The sequence below is a fragment of the Phocoena phocoena genome, chromosome 14, assembly GCF_963924675.1.
Source record: "Phocoena phocoena chromosome 14, mPhoPho1.1, whole genome shotgun sequence".
Taxonomy (NCBI): Eukaryota; Metazoa; Chordata; class Mammalia; order Artiodactyla; family Phocoenidae; genus Phocoena; species Phocoena phocoena.
Window position 1 is genome coordinate 64,441,131 of NC_089232.1, and position 23,947 is coordinate 64,465,077.

Sequence of the window (23,947 nt, forward strand, 5' to 3'; positions counted from 1 at the left end):
TCATCAAAGAGAAGGGAAACTATTCAGAAATAAACTTAGAGTATCAAGAATGAGGGAAGGGCTTCCCTGGTGGCGCAGTGGTTGAGAGTCCGCCTGCCGATGCAGGGGACGCGGGTTCGTGCCCCGGTCTGGGAAGATCCCACATGCCGCGGAGCGGCTGGGCCCGTGAGCCATGGCCGCTGAGCCTGCGCGTCCGGAGCCTGTGCTCCGCAACGGGAGAGGCCACAACAGTGAGAGGCCCGCGTACCGCAAAAAAAAAAAAAAAAAAAAAAAAGAATGAGGGAAGAGGGCTTCCCTGGTGGCACAGTGGTTGAGAATCTGCCTGCCAATGCAGGGAACACGGGTTCGAGCCCTGGTCTGGGAAGATCCCATATACCGCGGAGCAACTAGGCCCGTGAGCCACAACTACTGAGCCTGCGCGTCTGGAGCCTGTGCTCCACAACAAGAGAGGCCGCGATAGTGAGAGGCCCATGTACCGCGATGAAGAGTGGCCCCTGCTTGCCACAACTAGAGAAAGCCCTCGCACAGAAACAAAGACCCAACACAGCCAAAAATAAAATAAAATAAATAACTAAATAAATATTAAAAAAAAAAAAAGAACGAGGGAAGAGCAACAGAAATGGTAAATATCTGGGTAAATGTAAGTGATGACTCTTCACCTCAGTTCTTTAAAATATATTTGACAACTGAAAGCAAAAATTACTACAATGCCTGGGGGTCTTCAATGTCACATATATGTAATAAATAAGTCAACCATAACTTAAAAGAGAGAAGGGTACAATAGGGCGGTATGGTTTCTATATGCCACTTAAAGTGGTAAAATAGGGCTTCCCTGGTGGCGCAGTGGTTAAGAATCCGCCTGCCAATGCAGGGGACATAGGTTTGAGCCCTGGTTCGGGAAGATCCCACATGTCGTGGAGCAACTAAGCCTGTGCACCACAACTACTGAGTCTGTGCTCTACAGCCCGAGAGCCACAACTACTGAGCCCTTGTGCCACAACTACTGAAGCCTATGTGCCTACAGCCCATGCTCCACAATAAGGGAATCCACCACAATGAGAAACCCATGCACTGCAATGAAGAGTAGCCCCTGCTCGCTGCAACTAAAGAAAGCCCACGCAACAACGAAGACCCAACGCAGCCATGAGTAAATAAAGTTCCCTAAATAAATAAATAAAGTGGTAAAATACTGACTCTAAATAGACTGAGAAAAGTATGTATATTGCAATCCTTCAAGTAACTACAAAAGCACATACAAATAATTAGGCAAAAGCAATAGATAAGTTTAAAAAAAAATCAAGCCAAAAAAAGCAGAAAGAAAAAATAAAGGAAAAAAGAGGAAACAAATAATCAACTGGAGTATCTAAATCAAAATATCAACAACTACATTAAACATAAATGGCCTAAGTATGCCAACGAAAAGATAAACTGAATTTAAACACACACACACACAAGCCAATTCTATGATGTCTACAAGAAACTTTTACCATTCTAAAAGGGTGTAAAAGGATGGAAAAAAGATATATCATGCAAATGTTATCATAGAAAGATGGAATAGTTATATTTAGATCAGCCAATGATCATAACAAAGAAAATCACCAGGAATAAATGAGAACATTACATGATAAAAGGGTCAGTTCATGAAGAACAAAAAGCAATCCTAAATATATATACATGTAGAACTTCAAAATACATTCAGCAAAAATTAACAGAACTGAAGGGAGAAATAGGCATCCATAATTACAGTGGAAGACTTCAACTTTCAGTAGTTAACAGAACTAGTAGATAGAAAACTACCATCAAAAAAAAAAAAAAAAACCAGTACCATCAACCCATGACATTTTTAAAATATTCCACCTATCAACAGTAGAATGCACATTCATTTCAGGTGCACACTGAATATTAATCAAGACATATCATATCCTGGATCATAAAACAGACCTTAATATACAAGAAGTGAAGTTAAAAGTATGTTCTCTGAGAGCCCAGAAATAAACCCATACACCTCCGGGTCAATTAATCTTCAACAAAGGATGTAAGAATATACAATGGGAAAAAGACAGTCTCTTCAGCAAGTGGTATTGGGAAAGTTGGATGGCCACATGTAAATCAATGAAGTTAGAACACACCCTCACACCACACACAAAAATAAACTCAAAATGGCTTAAAGACAAATATAAGACATGACACCATAAAACTCCTAGAAAAGATCATAGGGAAAACATTCTCTGAAATAAATCATACCAATGTTTTCTTAGGTCAGTCTCCCAAGGCAACAGAAATAAAAGTGAAAATAAACAAACGGGACCTAATCAAACTTATAGGCTTTTGCACAGCAAAGGAAACCATAAACAAAACAAAAAGACAACCTATGAACTAGGAGAAAATATTAGCCAGTGATGTGACAGACAAGGGCTTAATCTCCAAAATATACAAGTAGCTCATACAACCCAATCGAAAAATGGGCAGAAGACCTTAATAGACATTTCTCCAAAGAAGAAATACAGATGGCCAATAAGCACATAAAAAGATATTCAACATCACTAATTATTAGAGAAATGCAAATCAAAACTACAATGAGGTACCACCTCACACTGGTCATAATGGCCATCATTAAAAAGTCTACAAATAACAAATGCTGGAGAGGGTGTGGAGAAAAGGGAACCCTCCTACACTGTTGGTGGGAATGTAAGTTGGTGCAGCCACTAGGGAAAACAGTATGGAGGTTCCTCAAAAGACTAAAAACATAATTACCATATGATTCAGCAATCCTACTCCTGGACATATATCCAGACAAAAATTATTCAAAAAGATACATGCACCCCTGTGTTCACAGCAGCACTATTCACAATAGCCGAAACATGAAAACAACCTAAATGTCCAGCAAAAGATGAATGGATAAAGAAGATGTGGTACATATATACAATCAAATACTACTCAGCAAATAAAAAGAACAAAATAATGTCATTTGCAGCAACAGGGATGCAACTAGAGATTATCATACTAAGTGAAGTAAGTCAGAAAGAGAAAGACAAAATACCGTATGATATCACTTATATGTGAAATCTAAAATATGACACAAATGAACCTATGTACAAAACAGAAACAGACTCACGGACACAGAAAACAGACTTGTGGTTGCCAAGGGGGAGGGGATTGGGGGAGGGATGGGGTCAGCAGATGTTAGCTATTGTATACAGAATGGATAAATAACAAGGTCCTACTGTACAGCATGGGAAACTATATTCAATATCCTATGATAAACCATAATGGAAAAGAATATTTAAAAAAAGAATGTATATATGTATAACTGAATCAGTTCAGTGTACAGCAGAAATTAACACAATGTTGTAAAACAACTATACTTCAATAAAACAAATAAACAAACAAAAGGTATGTTCTCTGACCATAATGGATTTAAGTAGAAATCAGTAACAGAAATATAATGGGAAACCTCTAAATACTTGTAAATTAAACAACATACTTCTAAATAATCTTTAGGTCGATGAAGAAGTCTAAACATTTTTAAAAGAATGAAAATGAGGGAGTTCAGTTCCCCATGGTCTAGTGGTTGGGATTCGGCGCTTTCACTGCCGTGGCCTGGGTTCAATCCCTATTGGGGAACTGATATCCCACAAGCTGCAGCGCAGCCAAAAAAAAAAAAAAAAAAGAATGAAAATGAAAATATAATATCAAAACGTCATATGAAGCTAAAACAGGGACTTCCCTGGTGGTCCAGTGGCTAAGAATCCGTCTTCCAATGCAGGGGACATGGGTTCAATCCCTGGTTGGGGAACTAAGATCCCACATGCCACAGGGCAACTAAGCCCTCATGCCACAACTACTGAGCATGCAGGCCACAACTAAAGAGCCTGCGTGCCACAACTAGAGAGAAGCCCATGCACCACAACGAGGAGCCCACATGCTGCAACTGAGACTCGATACAGCCAAAAATTAAATAAATAAATTTTAAAAACAAAAAGAAGCTAAAACAGTGATTAGAGTAAAATTTATAGGAATTGAACGCTTATACTGGGGTGGGGAAGAAGGCCTTAAATCAATAACCTAAGCTTCCTACTTAAGAAAACCAGAAAAAGAGCAAAACAAGCAAAAGAAAAGAAACAATAAAGATAATAGCAGAAATCAGTGGAAGTGAAAATAGAAAAACAACACAGAAAATCAATATAAGCAAAAACGAGTTCTTTGAAAAGATCAATGAAATTTATAAAGCTGTAGCAAGACTGGCAAAGAAAAAAAAAGAAGACATAAATTACCAATAATATCAGGAATGAAAGAGGAGCTAGACGACAGATTCTGTAGACATCGAAAGATAAATAATACTATGAACATCTCTATGCACATAAATTTGACAACTAAGGTCACCAAAATAAATAAATTTGACACTACAAATGTTAAGAAGATAACTGAGGAATAATACGGGTAGATCTATACACATAAATTTTGAAACATTAGTGAGATTCCTTAAAAACCACAAACTACCAAATTATCCAAAATGAAACAGATAATCTAAATTAAGGAAAGTGAATTCACAGTTTAAAACTTTTCAAAGAAATCTCCAGGCTTACCTGATTTCTCTGGAGAACTTAAAAAGTAACACCAATTCTACACAATCTCTTTCAGGAAACAGAAGAAGAGGGAACACTTCCAAACTCATTTTATAAGGCCAGATTTAACCTGATATCAAAACTAGAAAAAGACAGTACAAAAAGAGAAACTGCATACCATTATTCCTCATGCAGATTGATGCAAAAATCCTCAACAAAATAAAAGCAAATGGAGTTTAGCAATATATAAAAATGACAATACACCAGGACCAAGTAGGGTTATCCCAGGGATGCAAAACTGGTTCAATATTCAAAAATCAATCAATGTAAGCTATCATGATAATTGCTTAAAGAAGAAAAACCACATAATCAACTCAGCAGATGCATGTGGCAAAATACATCTTTTCATGATTTAAAAAAAAAAAAAAAGCCCTCAGCAAATTAAAAGGTAATTTCCCCAGTCTGATAAAGGACGACTACAGGAAGTCTACCACTATCAAACACTTAATGGTAAAAGACTGAATACTTTCCCCCTAAGATCACGAACAGGACAAGGATATTACACTCTCACCACTCCTATGCAATATCATGATGGAAGATCTAGCCACTGCAATAAGAAACGGGGAACCAGACAGATTAGAAAGGAAGAAATCAAACTGTCCCTATTCACAGATAACATGATTACCTATGTAGAAAATCCCAAAGAATCTAAAAAACAAACAAAAACTCCTAGAGCTAACGAGTTGAACAAGGTTTCACTGAACAAAGTCAATACACAAAAATCAAACAACTGTATTTCTATATACTAGCAATGATCAATCTGAAACCAAAATTTACCCCCCAAATTAACAGTCTACAAGAGCTCTAAAAACATAAAATAAAATACTTAGATATATATCTAACAAAAGGTATACAGAACATGTATGCTGAAAAGTACAAATGACCAGTGAAAGAAATCAAAGAAGAGCTAAATAAAACCATGGTCACGGAATGGAAGAGTCAACATAGCAAAGATGCCCTCTATAAATTTAATGCAATTTCAATCAAAATCCCAGCAGGAGTTTTGAGATATAGATAAACTGAGTCCAAAATAATTTGAAAAGGCAAAGGAACTGGAATAGCCAAAACAATTTTGATAAAGAATAAAGCTGGACAAATCACATTATATGACTTTAAGACCTGCTATAAAACTTATATTACCACAAGAATGTGTGCTACTGGAAAATGTATAGACACATTAGATCTATGGAACAGAACAGAATCCAGAGACAGAACTGCATAAACATAACCATCTGATTTTTTAAATGATTTTTTAAATTGTGGTAAATTATACGTTACATAAAATTTACCATTTTAACCATTTCTAAGTGTAAAGTTCAGTGGCATTAAGTACATTCATGTTTTGCAACCATCACCACCATCCATCCACAGAACTCTTTCCATCTTGCAATACTGAAACTCTATAACCATTGACACTAACTCCCCACCTCCATCCCTATAGAACCTGGCAACCACTATTCTACTTTCTTCTGTCTCTATGAAATTGACTAAGTACCTCATGTAAGTGGCATCATACAGAATTTGTTCTTTTGTGACTGGCTTATTTCACTGAGCATAACATCTTCAAGGTTCATCCATGATGTAGCATGTGTCAGAATTTCCTCCCTTTTTAAGGCTAATATTTCATTGTATACATACACCATATTTTGTTTATCCATTCATCCACTGATAGACACATGGGTGGCATCTACTTCTTGTCTAGCTGGGAATAATGCCACTGTGAATATGGCATACAAATGTTTCTTCAAGACCCTGCTTTCAATTCTTTATACCCAATACTCAAACGCAGAATTTCAAGTTCATACAGTAATTTTTAATTATTTGAGAAACTGTATTACTCAAATGTGGAATTGCAGGTTCACATGGTAATTTTTAATTATTTGAGAAACTGCATACTGTTATCCACAATGGCTGCACCATTTTATATTCCCACCAGTATGGCAAAAAAGGTTCCAATCTCTATATATCCTTGCCAACACTTACTCTTCTTTTTTCTTTTTTGATAATAGCCATCCTAATGGGTGTGAAGTGATACCTCATTGTGGGTTTGATTTGCATTTCCCTAATGATTAACGATGCTGAGCATCCTTTCACGTGCTTGTTGGTCATTTGTTTATCTTCTTTGGAGAAAAGTCTATTTAAGTCCTTTGCTCATTCTTTAACCAGGCTATTTGTTTTTGCTGTTGTTGAGTTGCTTCTCTGTAATTGTCTAAATATATCTGCCTATATCTCTGGATATCTGATTGGCAAATATTTTCTCCCCTTCTGTGTTCTGCCGTCTTACTCTCTTGATAGTATCCTTCAATGTGCAAAAGTTTTTCATTTTGATGAAGTCCAATTTGTCTACTTATTCTCTGGGTGTCTGTGCCTTTGGTATCATATCCAAGAAATCACTGTCATATCCAACATCTTGAAGCTTTTCTGCTTTGTTTTCTTCTAAGAGCTTAAGAGTTATAGCTCTTACACTTAAGTCTTTGATCCATTTTGAGTTAATTTTTGTATATGGTGTTTTGTATATGTTTGACTATGGTGTATATGATTGTATAATGGTCGAACTTCATTCTTTTGCATGTGGATATCCAGTTTTCTCAGCACTATTTCTTAAAGAGATCGTCCTTTCCCCCTTTGGATGGTCTTGGCCTCCTTGTCAAAAATCATTTGACCACATATGTAAGGGGTTACTTCTGTGCTCATTAGTCCATCAGTCTTTATGTCTGTCTATGCCAGAACCACATTGTTTTGATTACTGTAGCACTGTAGTAATAAATTTTGAAATCAGCAAGTGTGAGTCCTCCAACATTTTTCTTTTTTTTTTTTTTTTCAAGAATGCGTTGGCTATTTGGGGTCCCTTGAGATTCCATACAAATTTGAGGATGGATTTTTCTATTTCTACAAAAAAATGTCATTGGGATTTTGATAAGGATTGCAATCTGTAAACAGCTTTGGGTAGTACTGACTTCTTAACAATATAGAGACAATACCAAATGCTGGCAAGGATGCAGAGCAAGTGGAACTCATAAATTTCTAATGGAAATGCATAATGGTACAGCCACACTAGTTTGACAGCTTCTTATAAAGTTAAACATACACTTACCAAATGGCCTTGCAATCCCACTTCTATGTATTTACCCTAGAGACATAAAATCTTTATTCACATAAAAACTTGTATTCAGGTGTTTATAACAGCTCTATTTATAATTATCAAAAGCATGTCCTCCCAAGACTGACTGACTAAATAAATGGTGATACATTCAAATAATGAAATACTATTTAGCAATAAAGAGGAATGAACTATGGATACATGCAACAACTTGATGATTCTCACAGGCATTATGCTATGTGCAACAAGTCAGTATCAAAAAGTTACATACTGGGGCTTCCCTGGTGGCGCAGTGCTTGAGAGTCCGCCTGCCAATGCAGGGGACACGGGTTCGTGCCCCAGTCTGGGCCCATGAGCCATGGCCGCTGAGCCTGTACGTCCGGAGCCTGTGCTCCGCAACGGGAGAGGCCACAACAGTGAGAGGCCCGCGTACGGCAAAAAAAAAAAAAAAAAAAAAAAAAAAAGTTACATACTGGGTTTCCCTGGTGGTGCAGTGGTTAAGAATCCGCCTGCCAATGCAGGGGTCACAGGTTCGAGCCCTGGTCCAGGAAGATCCCACATGCCGCAGAGCAACTAAGCCCGTGCGCCACAACTACTGAGCCTGCGCTCTAGAGCCCACGAGCCACAACTACTGAGCCTGTGTGCCACAACTACTGAAGACCATGCTCCACAAGAGAAGCCACCGTGGTGAGAAGCCCGCACACCGCAACAAAGAGTAGCCCCCCGCTCGCTGCAACTAGAGAAAGCCCACGCGCAGTAACAAAGACCAAACACAGCCATAAATTAATTAATTAATTAAAGTTGCATGCTGTAGGGTTCCATTTCCATACATTCTAGAAAAGACAAAACTAACAATACAGAGAACAGATCAGTGATTACCAAAGGTTGGGGCTGTGGGGGGGAGTCTAACTACAAACAGACACCAAAGTGGATACCACAGGGAACTTTTCAGGTATTGAAACTGCCCTGTACCCTGATTGTGGTGATGGTTACATGAATCTATGCATGTATTACTAGTATACACACATAAAAGGCCATTTACTATAATCATTAATCAAAATTTATTTTTAAATTATATAAAAGAATAAAGACATAGGAAAATATTTACAATTTACAGTTTTAACAAAGTAAAGGGGGGAAATAGTCCATAACATATCTTACCATCCAAGTTCTATAAAAATATATTAAATAATAGAAAAAGGCAAAAAGAACCTCTTACACACCAAAATGCTAAGACGGGCCATCTCTAGGTAATGAAACCATAGGTAACTGCACCTTCTCTTAGTCTATCTGATGTCCTATAATAAGGTAAATCACTTTTAAAATGGAAATTTTCAAAGGAAGAAAATTGCAGGGTTTTTTAAATTAGTTATCAATTTTAATACCCATATTAAGAAATAGTCAACTCTAAAAATACACCATCTGTGTGCATCCCTATAAAACTTCGAAAAATACTATCAGAAATACATTATCTTTGCAAACTGACACAACACACTGTAAAAGTCCACGTCCACTGAGATATCATCAGACTTCAATGCTTAAAATAGTCTACCATAACATACAAACATACAAATATCATTCAAGGTCAATAAAGAGCGTGCAAAATTAATGTTAGGTTCTTATAAAGCCTTTAAAATGTATTTAAAGTTACCAAAATAAAATCATTTAACAAAAGTTGTTAGTATAGTGTATTATTCAAAGCCAAAATGAGTATTCCTATAAAAGAGAACTTGGTGCAAAGCAAAGGAAGTTTGGGAAAGTTCAGTGGCTAGGCCATGAAGAAAAAGTAACAAATGGATAAAATATAAAGCAGGGATAGTATTATTTAGGCAGATCTACCTAAACATGGAAGAGGTTCTCCGAAATATACAGAATTACTGGAATTAAGAGTTCCAAGTTCCAATTCTCCCTGTTCACTTTATCCAAAACTACCACCAGACCACTTATTTTTACAATAATCTTAAGTATCTGACATCAATTGAGAAAGTTTTGAGAACATAATCACCACTGAAAATTTTCCATGGATGGGACTCAATCTTTAAGGACCTACTTCCTGTAAGAAATTGTGGGGCCCTTTTCATATACGTTACTCAATTTGACACAGTTAAAACTCTTAACCAGTCTGGGATATATAGGTTACATGCTTCCTTCAGGATTTTGACCTGGCTATAATTAAGTAAAATCTGGGGACTAACTTCCCTATCTGATATTGCACAGGAGAACCCCTAACCATCTGTAAATAAATTCCTGTTGCTACACAGGAAGTTGCCCATGTGAGAAGCAACTCAGCTACAAATCAATATAATTCTACAGTTTGGAACATGTGACCTTGTGAATTTCTATTTGGAGCTCATATCTGAAACTGCTATTTTCTGTTTAACATAGATGGCACGCATCATCATTCCTCACATAGCCTACATTTTAAGTCAGTCAAATTCCATCCAAATATGATGAAATTCCATCCAAATATGATGAAAATCCACCCAGCTGTTTTTGCATACTACAATAACAGGCCAACAAAAACTTCCCCTGGATATCTGCCTTGCTGCTCTCTCACATCACTGGGATCTTTGCTCAAGTGCCATCACAGAGAGACCCCCTCCACCCGCCAGACCACCACACAGCACAAATGTATCCACCATCATCTCACATCAGTTTTGATATCTTATGGCATTTATCACCACTTGATATAGGGTATGTGGGGGGGTGTGGTGTGGTGTGTAATACACCTCTTTCCACTAAACCATGAGCTCTAGGAAAGCAAGGACTTTGTTAACTGCTACATCACCAGTGCTTGACACACAGTAAATGTTTTGGTTTTTTTTAATTTAATTATTTATTTATTTGTCTGTGTTGGGTCTTCATTGCAGTGTGCAGGCTTCTCTTTGAGGTGGCTTCTCTTGTTGTGGAGAGCAGGCTCTAGGCATGCGGGCTTCAGTAGTTGTGGCATGCGGGCTTCAGTAGTTGTGGCATGCGGGCTCAGTAGCTGTGGCTCGCAGGCTCTAGAGCGCAGGCTCAGTAGTTGTGGACTTCTCTGGTGGTTCAGTGGGTAAGACTCCATGCTCCCAATGCAGGGGGCCCGGGTTCGATCCTTGGTGGGGGAACTAGATCCCGCATGTATGCTGCAACTAAGAGTTCACATGGCACAACCAAAAGCCCACATGCCACAACAAAGATCCCATGTGCCACAACTAAGACCCGGCACAGCCTAAATAAATAAATCATTAATTAATTAAAATATTTTTTAAAAACTAAGCTATAATGTGATAAAATGAAACATTCTAACAGCTAGCTTTTTTCTTAAGACAACATGAAACAAAGACATTTGAGGCATGGAACAGTTGATCTGGTAGATAATCCTAGCCATTTCTGCCCTCTGTAGCCACTACTTCCCCTGCCCTCCTTCTGCCCTCAGTATGAGATCACTGTCCTTGCTATAGCGGCATTTTGGTGAAAAAGAATCAGAGCACTTAACTGGTTCCAAAAAATCAAACAAAACTGAATTACATGAGAAAAGGACAAAATAGAAAGCAACAGGAATTTGGCCCTTGGTATATTCCTGCTGCTTACAAGCATATTTCATTATATATACACTAAATACAATTTAAGATACAGTGGGGGGACTTCCCCGGTGGCGCAGTGGTTAAGAATCCCCCTGCAGGGGACACGGGTTCGAGCCCTGCTCCGGGAGGATCCCACATGCCACGGAGCAACTAGGCCCGTTCGCCACAATGACTGAGCCTGCGCTCTAGAGCCCGCGAGCCGCAACTACCGAGCCCATGTGCCACAACTACTGAAGCCCGCGCGCCTAGAGCCTGTGTTCCGCAACAAGAGGCCACTGCAATGAGAGACCCATGCACCACAATGAAGAGTGGCCCCCGCTCGCCGCAACTAGAGAAAGCCCGCGTGCAGCAACGAAGACCCAATGCAACCAAAAATAAATAAATAAAAATTAAATTAAATTAAAATATTTTTAGAAAAAAGATACAGTGGGGTAGGTTTTATTAGCAGACTAACTTGGGAGGTTTTCTTAGCAAAAAAAAAAAAAATTATGGCTAAATACAATACTATTCAATTCAAATAAAATTTGTCTCTCATTCATCCCAGGCATATGAAATAAACTTGCTCATTTAAGATTCTAGGTGAAGTGTGAACCTCTAAACCTGGCAGCCCACTAGAATCATCAGGCATGCTCTAAAAATTAAAGAAAAAAATTTTTTTTTTTAAGTATGCTTGGGCTCCATTCCAGGCCACTTAAGTGAGAATACTGGGACCCAAGCAGAATAGTTTTTTAAAAGCTCTCCTGATGATTCTAATGATCAAGTGGGGCTGAGAACCACTGCCCTGTGCTATCTCCGCAGTCTTACTTGTCTCTCTCCAACTACATAAATCAATGTAAAAGCACAGAAACAAATCATAAAGATTTAAATTCCTGGTGCCCACGATAAATCACAACACATTTCTACCTGCCCTACTCTAACATTTCAATCATTTCCTCTAAAAAGTAAGAATATTTATTTCCTCTAAAATACATCCTTGATTTAACATACTCAAGTAGAGCACAATTACTTGTTTTTAGGAGCACTGCCCTTGTCACAAACTGTTTTATATAGCAAATAACTTATTCTTTTTGTCATTTGTACCTCCATTTTCTCCTCTCTATACCAGAGTTTGGCTTAACTATTTTGTACCCCTCACATTTGAAGTACAATTTACAAAAAATTTCTACATTCATTATCATATCACATAATGAAGTAGTCTGGGCAAGAATTGTTAGCCCATTTTAGAGATGGTAACCCAGAGAAGTGTCTTGCCAAATGCACCCACCTTTGCATGAGGCTATGATCAGTACAATGCACATATCAGAGAGGTACCTCCCACGACCTCCCCACTATTTTTACATACTCCATTACAGAAATCTATTATTGTTTATATTCTATCTATAGTTATAGAGAACATTCCTAAGGATAGATTTCCAAATGTTCAACAACTTAAGTACAGTTACAACTACAGATTTCCAGTTAAACAAGGATATAATGCACACACATTTACCTCTGCTCCCTCCCATGCTCCCACAGAAAGACAGGAAAGACATACTAAAGAGGGCACTAAACAAGCCCACAAAGACCAAGTGAGAAGATAACAACAAAATTTTTGAAGTCGGAGGGCAGGTAGAAGAGTATTAACTGACTTGTTCCCCCCTATAAAAATTTCAAGGTTAAGCCAGCAAGGAGGAAAGCTCAAATTACGTGTTGTAGTATTTTTCAAATTACACAGACAATAATAAGTCTAAAATAAAAATTACTTAAAAGTAGCAGCTTTTTGCAATATTTTCTCAATTAACTAATACTAAAAACATACCTATCATAATAGGGCCCTACATTTTTTACCTTAAACTGGGAGTTCTTCAACTGAAAAATATGGGAGCCATAGCCCAGGAGGGCCAAGTCCAAGATCCTCAGGCTATCCCATCACGCCCTTCCTCATGCTTTGCACTCTGATACCAAACTGCTTATAACAAATATTACCTGCTTCATGCCTCTGCTCTTGCTCATGCTGTTCCCTCTGCCTGGCTAACTCCATTTCTTTCAAGTCTCAACTGAGGTGTCACTGCGTTTAGAAAGCTTTCCAAATTTGGGAGGAGAGTGGACTTACAATTCATCTTATTATCCCCATGTGGCAAACACCTGTTGAAATGAACTATATAATTTAAAACACCAATACAAAAAGTAACATTTACTGAGTGCTTATGGTGGGCCAAGCAATGTCTACATGCATTAGTTTACTTAATATCTTTCCAAAAACCAAATGAGTTAGGTACTAATTATGAAGTGCAGAGAGAGAGGTTAAGCATCTTGCCTAAGACACAGCTAGGAAGTGATAAATCATAGACTGGAACTCAGTCTGGCTCCGGAGCCAATATCCTTAACCACTAGACTAGGCTTTGTCTATAAATGCCAATGCCTTCCAAGTCTGTATTCCCAAATTTTCAAGCTTCAACCCTGAATTTCCAAATGTCTTCTGGACATCTCTACATGGATGTCCTTCAAGAACCTCAAAAGTAACACAACTGAAATCACTATGTCCCTCTTGCTCCTCAGCATTCGCCAACAAAAGCTACTCACCACACCTTCTTGTACTTCTTGTACTTCAGGTTAATTCATTCATCCAGTTACCCAAAGTAGAAAGCTAAGTATGAGTAATTTTCACCTTGTCAATCCCTCTCATCCCCACGTTCACCAAATTATGTTGTTTCTACCTCTCAAACTTAGATGCAGCTCTCATCACTTCTCACAACTGGGTATTAGCTTGGAATCTTTCTTTCTGAAAAACAAATACCGTATGCTAACACATATATATGGAATCTAAGAAAAATAAGAAAAAAAAAGGCATGAAGAACCTAGGGGCAAGATGGGAATAAAGACACAGACCTACTAGAGAATGGACTTGAGGATATGGGGAGGGGAAAGGGTAAGCTGGGAGGAAGTGAGAGAGTGGCATGGACATATATACACTACCAAATGTAAAATAGATAGCTAGTGGGAAGCAGCCACAGAGCACAGGGAGATCAGCTTGGTGCTTTGTGACCACCTAGAGGGGTGGGATAGGGAGGGTGGGAGGGAGGGAGATGCAAGAGGGAAGAGATATGGGGACATATGTATATGTATAACTGATTCACTTTGTTATAAAGCAGAAACTAACACACCATTGTAAAGGAATTATACTCCAATAAAGATGTTAAAAATAAATAAATGAATAAATAAAAAACAACTGTGATTCTGTGATAACCTACAATGGCTCCCTACCATTGATATCAACTCCAAACTTTTTGGCAAAACATATTACGTTCTTGTCTTTGCCAATCTCTCAGCTTCAACTCTAACCATCCAACCCCAACTCGTCTTCCCCCCAAAACTTCCCTGGATTTACCATTTGTTTATTTATTTATTTATTTAATTTCTTCAGCTGCGTTGGGTCTTTGTTGTTTCACGCGGCCTTTCTCTAGTTGCTGCGAGCGAGGCTACTCTTTTTTTTTTTTTTTGCAGTACGCGGACCTCTCACTGTTGTGGCCTCTCCCGTTGCGGAGCACAGGCTCCAGACGCGCAGGCTCAGCGGCCATGGCTCACGGGCCCAGCCGCTCCGCGGCATGTGGGATCTTCCCGGACCGGGAAATGAACCTGTGTCCCCTGCATCGGCAGGTGGACTCTCAACCACTGCGCCACCAGGGACGCCCCGGGGCTACTCTTCATTGCAGTGTGCAGGCTTCTCACTGCAGTGGCTTCTCTTGTTGTGGAGCATGGGCTCTAGGCACACAGGCTTCAGCAGTTGTGGCATGTGGGCTCACTAGTTGTGGCTCGCAGCCTCTAGAGCACAAGTTCAGTAGCTGTGGTGCATGAGCTGAGTTGCTCCGCGGCATGTGGGATCTTCCCAGACCAGGGCTCAAACCTGTGTCCCCTTCATTGTCAGGCTGATTCTTAACCACTGCACCACCAGGCAAGTCCCTACCATGCTTTTAAAGACCAATATGTCTCTGCATAAGCCAAGTACCTTGGCCTAAGATGATCATCCCTCCCACTATCTCATCTTCCCAAATCAATCATAAAGGCAACATCCTTTGAGAAGCCTTCTCTATTCTCCTCAGGTTGAAGAAACTCCCTCCTCTATGCATTCAAAGGTCAAAATGTTGCCTTAATTATTTTGTGCCCCCATGACTAGCACATGTTCAATAAGTGTGTAAATGAATACCAATCAACCAGCTCTTCACATCACTGTGCTCTTTTAACAATTTCAAGTCCAAAATCAATTAACTTACATAATTTTTTTTTACTCTCCTGTAATACAAAATTACTGCTCTTATGTCTATTCGATTTCAGTGGTCACATTTCCACATACATGGCAAACTGGAAGAAAAAAACACTGCAATTTCAACAGAGTATCTATAGTAAAAACATCTACTACACTCAGCAAACTTTCAAACAGCCACTGCTACCACAAGAACAACTTACAGAGCACATACTATATACCAGGCACTATTCTATATGTTTAACATATGTTGACTCATTTTAATTCTCACAACCACTTTATGAGGTAGATAGTATTATTATGTTCATCTTCCTGATGAACTTCAAAATCGAAAAGAACCAAGACTAAAGCTCAAGCTATTTGGTTCCAGAGGCTGATCTCTTATACTGCCTCTCATTAATAAGTCTAACACTACTGAAACAAAGACTAGGTAAATTCTTTCCTAGAGCCAAGCCATCTTTGAACATTGAATAGTTAGGAAAATGTGGGAGGTAAATGTAAAAATTTGGGTAGATATAGAGGATCTTGAAAACATAGCAAAATATTTTTTAAGAATATTAATTCACTCTAATTAATTACAGAAAAATGTTTTGCTAATAAAACACCAAATCTTTGACATAAGATAGGTCATTCTGTAGCATTACTAAAGTCAGTCAACTGAAACAGAGCCAAAGTACGTAGTCACAGCCCACAAAGATACTTGCCGAATTAAGTTTTTATAAGGAACTCAGATGTATCCAGAAGACAACTATCTTGAAAGGTTACTGAAACCCCAACTCTATACCATGTTTATAACTGAGACTAGGAAGGCTTCATGCACCAAAATTAGTCAGGACATAGTGATCTGTATCATTTACAATTTCCAAAACTGAGATCTACAGGAAGATGTTGCATTTTACCCAGACTGATGCATACCGAATTCAGAAGTAGTAAGAAAAATATTTTCCACCTCTAAAGAGATGATAAATATGAGTGTCATCCATAAAATTCATTTCGTGAGGACTATGCAAGCTAACCTAATTAGTTTTCTACATTCCAAGACTTCTTCGAACAGGTATCTCTGAGTTCTAAGTCTGAACAAGAAGCCATCATACCAATCAATCAATCGATTAAAATTCACCCAATCTGAACTTCACTACAACTGGAGTAGAGTACAATGATCTTTTTTCTCATTTATGACCACTGTACAAACTTCTCAAGTCAAATCAAAGTCAGTGTCTTAGGGACTTCCCCGGTGGTCCAGTGGTAAAGATTCCGCCTCACAATGCAGGGGATGCGGGTTCGATCCCTAGTCAGGGAACTAAGATACCACATGCTACGGGGCAACTAAGCCCACGCGCCACAACTACTGAGCTCACGCACCTCAACTAGAGCCTGAATGGCGCAAACTACAGAGCCCACGTGCTCTGTACCCCACGCGCCACAACTACAGAGCCCATGCACCCTGGAGCCTGCGCGCCACAACTAGAGAGAAGCCTGCACACCACAACGAAGAGCCCAAGCGCCGCCATGAAAGGTCCCGCATGCCACAACTAAGACCCAGGACAGCCAAAAACTAAATGTCTCAGAAAAGGAAAAGGGAGATATCCATTAAAAATATATATAAAACTAGAATGATTGTCTAAAAACACTGAGCAACTCTGGAGTTTCCTCCTCTTCACTATGACAGAGATCTGTAACCCACTTCAGAAACTGAAGAAACGTAACTTACTCTTACACATATACTACAATACTCATTGATTAATACCCATCTATATCTTCATTTACTCATGTACATATATTGCATGAACAATCTACTGGGTTGGCCAAAAAGTTCATTTGGGTTTTTTCCACAGAAAAAAATTTATATATATTTTTATAAACACATATATATATATATGTTTATATATATATATGTGTGTGTGTGTGTATACACACACACATAACTAGTAATACAACAGTCTTGACTTCATTCTGACATTTAGCCACACCAACACAATGAAAGATATTTATCCAAATATAGATAATATTTGTTATCAACATTTTTATTTCCATCTACATTTTAATGAAATCTATCCTCTGTAATACAAACACTAAGTCAGTGAACAATTTTTAAAGTAACAGTGAGGGGCACGGCAATACTAAGCACCCTGTGGCTTAAGAGAGTTAGTATTCACTGTGTATCTGCTTATACATATGCCAAGCAGTGTTAGGCACTTAAAATGTTTACCTCTTAAATCTTCACAACCATCCTATTAAATATTAATCATAACTTACAAATGAGGAGGAAGCTGGAGTTCAGGAAGTTTAGGAAGTGAGCTAAAATTCAAAATTCAGGACTACATAAAGCCCATTCTCTCTCCACATGTCCTCAGAAAAGCTTGCTTAAAAAATATGTATATATACACAAAAAGAAAAAGAAAAAAAAAGTATATATATAAATTATATATATATTATACATATATATAATGTACTACACATTTAGCAGAGAAGGGGCTCTATTTCAGGAAGCAAGAGAAAACACCACCACCAGTAATTAAATAAATAAGAAAATACTAAACAAATTAACAATACCTTACTCTTACACTGAAGCAAAAACTAGATGGATTCTACAAGATGGTGAAAAGTGGTAAATTACCAAAAAAAATCCTAAGAAGTTCAAATGTGGTGTTAAGTTCAAAAAACTTAACAGAATATCAAAATGGTTTAAGTAAAAAAAAAGAGATTTACAAATAAATAAAAAACATGTTTTGAACAGTAAACACACTATTCTAAGCACTTTACGTGTAACACTTAGTCCTCACAATTAATACAGTTATCACCCCCTTTTTGCAAATGGAGAAACTGGAAAAGAAATGCTAAGTAATTCAAAGTTACACAGTTCAGGGAGGAAAAAAAAAACAAAACAGAAACTAGGATCTTAACTCAAAACTTTGCTCCTTCCTATTATGCTCAATGGCATTAACAAACAATAACTAAAGAGAGGGACATATCTAGTAATATAAACAATATGGTCAAGTGGTGTACGCAGAGCTATTTTGATTTTTAAAACCCAAAGTCCACAAATAAGCATATGAAAACATGTTCAACATCATATGTCATTAGGGAATTACAAATTAAAACAATGAGATATTACACACATATTAGAATGGCAACAATCCAAAACACTAACAACGTCAAATGCTGATGAGGGATGTGAAGCAACAGGAACTCTCATTCATTGCTGCTGGGAATGCAAAATGGTACAGCCACTTTAGAAGACAATTTGGCAGTTTCTTACAAAACTAAACATATTCCTGGGACTTCCCTGTTGGTCCAGTGGCTATGACTCCGCACTTCCAATACAGAGGGCACAGGTTCAGTCCCCGGTCAGAAAACTAAGATCTCACATGCCACACGGTACGGCCAAAAATTTTTTTAACAGAAGAAAGAAAACAAACTAAACATACTCCTGCCATAAGATCCATGCTCCTTGGTATTTACCCAAATGAACTGAAAACTTATGTCCACACAAAAACCTAGACACAGGTATTTATAGCAGCTTTATTCATAACTGTTACAACCTGGAAGCAACCAAGATGTCCTTCAGTAGGTGAATGGATAAATAAACTGTGGTCCATCCAGACAATGGAATATATTATTCCATGCTAAAAAGAAATAAGCTATCAAGCCACAGAAAGACATGAAAGAAACTTAAATGCATATTATTCAGGGAACAAAGCCATACTGAAAAGGTTACATACTGTATGCTTCCAACTATACGACATTCTAGAAAAGGCAAAACTATGGAGACAGTGAAATGATCAGTAGTTGCCAGGGAGCAGAAGGGAGACAGGGTGAATAGGCAGAGTAAGAGAATTTCAATGAAACTATATTCTACAATATGTCATATACAGTCAGAACCCATAGAATGTACAGTACCAAGGGTGAACACTAACATAAACTATGGACTTTGGGTGATAATGATGTGTTAATGCAGGTTCATTGATTGTAACAAACATACCAACGTGTGTCAGATATTCATGGGGAGGGTGGTAAATAGAGGAACTCTGTACTTTCTGCTCAATTTTACTGTGAAACTAAAACAGCTCTTAAAAAAAGTCCATTTAAGAAAGAAAAAACAAAAATCACCAAAGCCAAAGAAAGCGTGTTTACTTAGCAGTTAATATGTAAAGAAGCATCCACTTAACATACTCATTAGTATACATATACCAAATCAAAAATATTTATTAATAGATTGTACTAGGCATGCTGGGGAGGGGATATAAACAAGTAGACAAGGCTCCTTGCGACAAGGAGTTTGAAATATAGTTAAACAGACATCATATACTCACAAAAAAACTAAATAAAATGGAATTTAAATAGTTCAAGACAGAAAACATACCACAAAGAGTTAAGTTGCCAAATTACTGAAATAAGAATTAATACAACAATATGTGCTTAGGGGTTCAGTGGATCACTTCAAGCTAAAAGAATCAGGAAGTCAAAGGTATGCTCTAGGTCTCGAAAAATGGGTAAGATTTGTCTAATTTTCTGGAGGGAATTGGTGAATTCCAAGAAAGAGTAAAACTACTGGAGTTGGGAAAGAAAATTAAATGAACCAGTTTCACAAAACAAAATAGGGAGACAAGACTGGAAAGACTGCTAGAGGCCAGATCATGGAGGTTACTGAATGCCAGGCCAAAGAACAAGCACAGAGACTCAGAAATCTTAACTCTAAAACACTAACAGGGGGCAAATACTTGCCTAACCTAAGTATATACTGATGACTCTTAATCTAAAGAAAATGCATTTATAAACATTTTTTGTGAGATACAGATAATTTAAACATATACAGTAGTCAACAACGGTAGTTTAAAATTCACCATCTTGGCCATCCAAGTGAATACCTATACATACAAGTCCTGCTCCCATTTTTCGATTTCCAATCAACACCAACAGACTACCCATAACCCCATAAACTGAACCTATCCATAAGACTACTCTATCACCCAATAAAACTCTCTATCCCCTTAAACCACTTACATCACGACTCTTTATCCCCTTTAACAAAGATGTCTTTCCTCTGGGGTAGAAAAGAAGGTGGCTCACTGCCCATGAACTGGAAAGAGGGGTCATGTTAGGGCCATCATCACTACTGGCACCTTCTGCCCATTCTATTTATAGGACTGTCACCCTCTATTCATCATTAAAGCCAAACCTACTAAGTACCTACATATTCCAGGCAAAACATAAAATGCAGCATTCCTTCCCCATCATCTGAAGAAATGACACACACAGGACCCTATACAACCTCTGGTAATTATTATTAATAAACTGCACTTCTCACATATGAAAACACTTCAGAATTTGTCCATTGTTACTTTCAAACTTTTCTTGTAATCCTTTTGTTTTATTTGCCATAAACTCTTCTACATAATTTTAATCACATACTATTCAATTCTCAATGCATGGCTATCCACCATTGTATCCAATCCCATACTTTCTAATTAAATGTTCCAACATACCTCAACTAAGGTATCCCAAATCAGTGCTATAGTTTATATATCTACCTTTACACTTACATTATGTATCTAAAGCCCTCTCCTTAAGTAATCTACCATTAGAGTGACTGTTTTCTTCCCTTTCATGAACAGGCACATTCATATTTGTCCAATTTCCCCAATCATTTATAACTAACTCTGGCACATATAATCTTTCTGAAGCACGGCCTCCAGATATAAAATCACCCTGTGAGAGTCCTCTTTCTACTGAAAACATTTTAAGACTTTTGTTAATATGGCTTTTTATAAAAATTCAAGTATATATGTTACCACTTATTCAAAATTTAAAGTCATGAAAGACAGTAATAGATACCGTTTAAAGATAAAGTATATAATAAAAAACATAAAGATACGTATAAGAATGATAAAACCAAATTAAGGATAATGCTCATGGGGGAGGGAGAGTTGAAGGAATGCAATCCAGGAGGGACACACAAGACTTCAACTCTATTTGTGATGTTTTATTTTTTTTAACCAAGTCGAGAATACATGGTTGTCTGCCACAATTGTTCTTTATACCTTTTCATATGTGAAATATATTTAAGTGAGTTTAAGAGGAAAGAAATCCAACTATTAGCAAGAAGCACCCTCTCATACAGAGTGACAAGCTGTTATGTCCAAGTTGCAGTAAATGCTCATTGCTACATCTGGGACACCACTCCTGTACTTTACCCAAGCCAAGAAAAGAAAAATTACAAGACTACAATACAAACTTTCCCTTAGACATATTTTAGATGTGTTACAGGTTTATTTTCTATAGCTATACACAGCCCATTTCTTTCACAATGCTCACAAAAACAAAAATTAAACCCTTTAACTTTGTATACCTAGATTCCCATTTACTCTTAAGTGTCTCAGACAGTAAATCAGAATAACGACCTTTCCTTATTTGTCTCTGTTAAAATATAAGTGAATGGGTAAGACCACTTCACTACTTCCACTTGGCTAAATATGGACAGTCATACACATTACATCTCTGTGCATGAGTCTAACTCACTTGTATACTAACTTTTCAATATCAATTTGTAACATCTAAATTAAGCCACTCATTCTATCGCAAATGAAATGTCGTCTCAGCCAAACGTAACCTAGCCAGGGCAATTCCAAAACACTCCACCCCAGCCCACCGAGCGTTCGTCTCACGCATACTCAAAGTCCCATCCCTGGACCAACGTTTACACCGGCCAGAACTGCTCTCCTCCAATGGTGAGCCTCACACGCGCCTCCGTATCCCAACTTTCAGCTCGCAGTGGTAAAACCAGCAGAGAGGGCCGGAAGTTTCACCTAGTTCGGAACCCAAAGGAAATCTGTAACTCATACACCGCAGGTGCCGAGTTTCTCGTCCCTGGTGAGTAGAAGGTGGAAGCCCCGACCTAGGGAACAAGAGCTAGTCTTCCATGGCGTCCTCCCGAGTCCTAAAGTCGTCGACGGAACAGTTCAGGCACCTGGCCCGCCTACTTCCCTCCCCGCCCCCACTCCAGACCCACCCCACCCCCAACCCGGGCGCGAAGCCTGCTGTACATCCCAGCACCTGCAGGTCCCAGGAACAGACACGGATCTACTTCTCTCCACAAGAGGGTAGGGCTTGGATGTCGCCTCGGACGCTCGCCTCTGGCCACCGGGCTCTCACGTCGGGACCAACACTGCGACCCTGTCGCTTTCTGATCTAAGAGAAGGCAGTACCGACACCCTCTCCAGGACCTAGCAGGGGGCCTGGGCTTCTCCGGTGCTGAGCTCCTAGGCCTCCTCACCTCTCCCAGAGGACCAACCCACACCGGACGCTCAAAGCCCGAAAGGCAACTCCCACCACTCCCCGCCTCGCCCGTCTTTTCTTCCCAGCTGCCGCCGCTGAAAAAGCCAAGTCCTAAGGTCCTCCTCAATCAGCTTCCGGGCCTCCCTTCACAGCCAGGCCTGAGCCCCGAGCCCTGCCCTCCGCCACCCGCTCCAGTCACACCGCTTCCCTCCTCCGGAGGCCGAGCCCCGGGGCTGGGAGGCTTCTTTCCCCAGCATCCCGGGGCCCGGCTCCTCCCGCGGCAGGCCCGGCCCCCGCCCGGCGTGCGGCACACTCACCGCTGAGCGCCGAGGCCTGCAGGGTGGCCCCCGAGGTGCCGTCGATGACTTTGATGGTCCCGCGACTGGTGACGGCCAGGATGGCGTTGAGCGCCGGGTGATAGGAGAGGCTGTGCAGCCCTTCGGCGTCGCAGCGCATGCAGCCGTCCCGCAGCACCAGCCACTCGGAGACCCCTGCCGCTCCCGCCCCCGCCGCCGAGGAGCAGCCCGGGCCCGAGGCCGCCGCAGCCGCAGCCGCCATCTTCCGGCCTGCGCTCAGCACAATCACACTGGAAGCGGCTCAGTGACAGTCCCGGGAGGTGCAGCACCACCCCCAGTCACCATCCGGGGCCGGGGGGCAAGCCGAGCGCGTTAGCCGGAAGTGAGGTCAGGCGCCGGCACGCACGCGGGACGTCGGCCGCGCGCCCGGAGGGGCCAAGCTCAGAGGGAGGCTGGCGAGGGAGGCTGGCGAAGGAGGGGAGAGGGAGATAGAGAGGCGGGGCCCGGGGCGGGAGGAGCATGCGCGGGAGGGCTAGCGCGTGCCACGCGCCTCAGGTCTGGCCAGCTAAGCGTCCGCAACGTCCCAGTTTTTTTCGAGCTCGGGGAGCGGCCGCAGCCTGCGCCCCGCCCAGCTCCCCTGCTCCGGGCCGCGGCGGGGTGGATGGATGGAGAGTGGGGGGTTGGGACGTGTATTTCCGCTAGGCGAGGACCCCGGCCGGTGCGACCTGGCCGAGACGCCTTGAGGCCCGTTGCTACGGTTCCAGCTGCGCCCGGACCGTTCCCAGCAGCGCGGTGCAGCGGTTTGGCTATGGCGCAAAGGAGACCTCAGGTCTGGGCCTCGGCTTAGC

The 23,947-nt window shown here is 40.0% G+C and overlaps 1 protein-coding gene across 1 annotated transcript in view; it reads right to left on the bottom strand.

The window, feature by feature from the left end:
* The window catches only part of BIRC6 (baculoviral IAP repeat containing 6), a 245,524-nt gene extending 222,163 nt beyond the window's left edge, over positions 1 to 23,361 (bottom strand). The window contains exon 1 of the mRNA XM_065891330.1: positions 23,121 to 23,361. Within this exon, the coding sequence (XP_065747402.1) occupies positions 23,121 to 23,361 (241 nt within the window). The remainder of the gene's footprint in view (positions 1 to 23,120) is intronic.
* Positions 23,362 to 23,947: the final 586 nt, after the last annotated feature.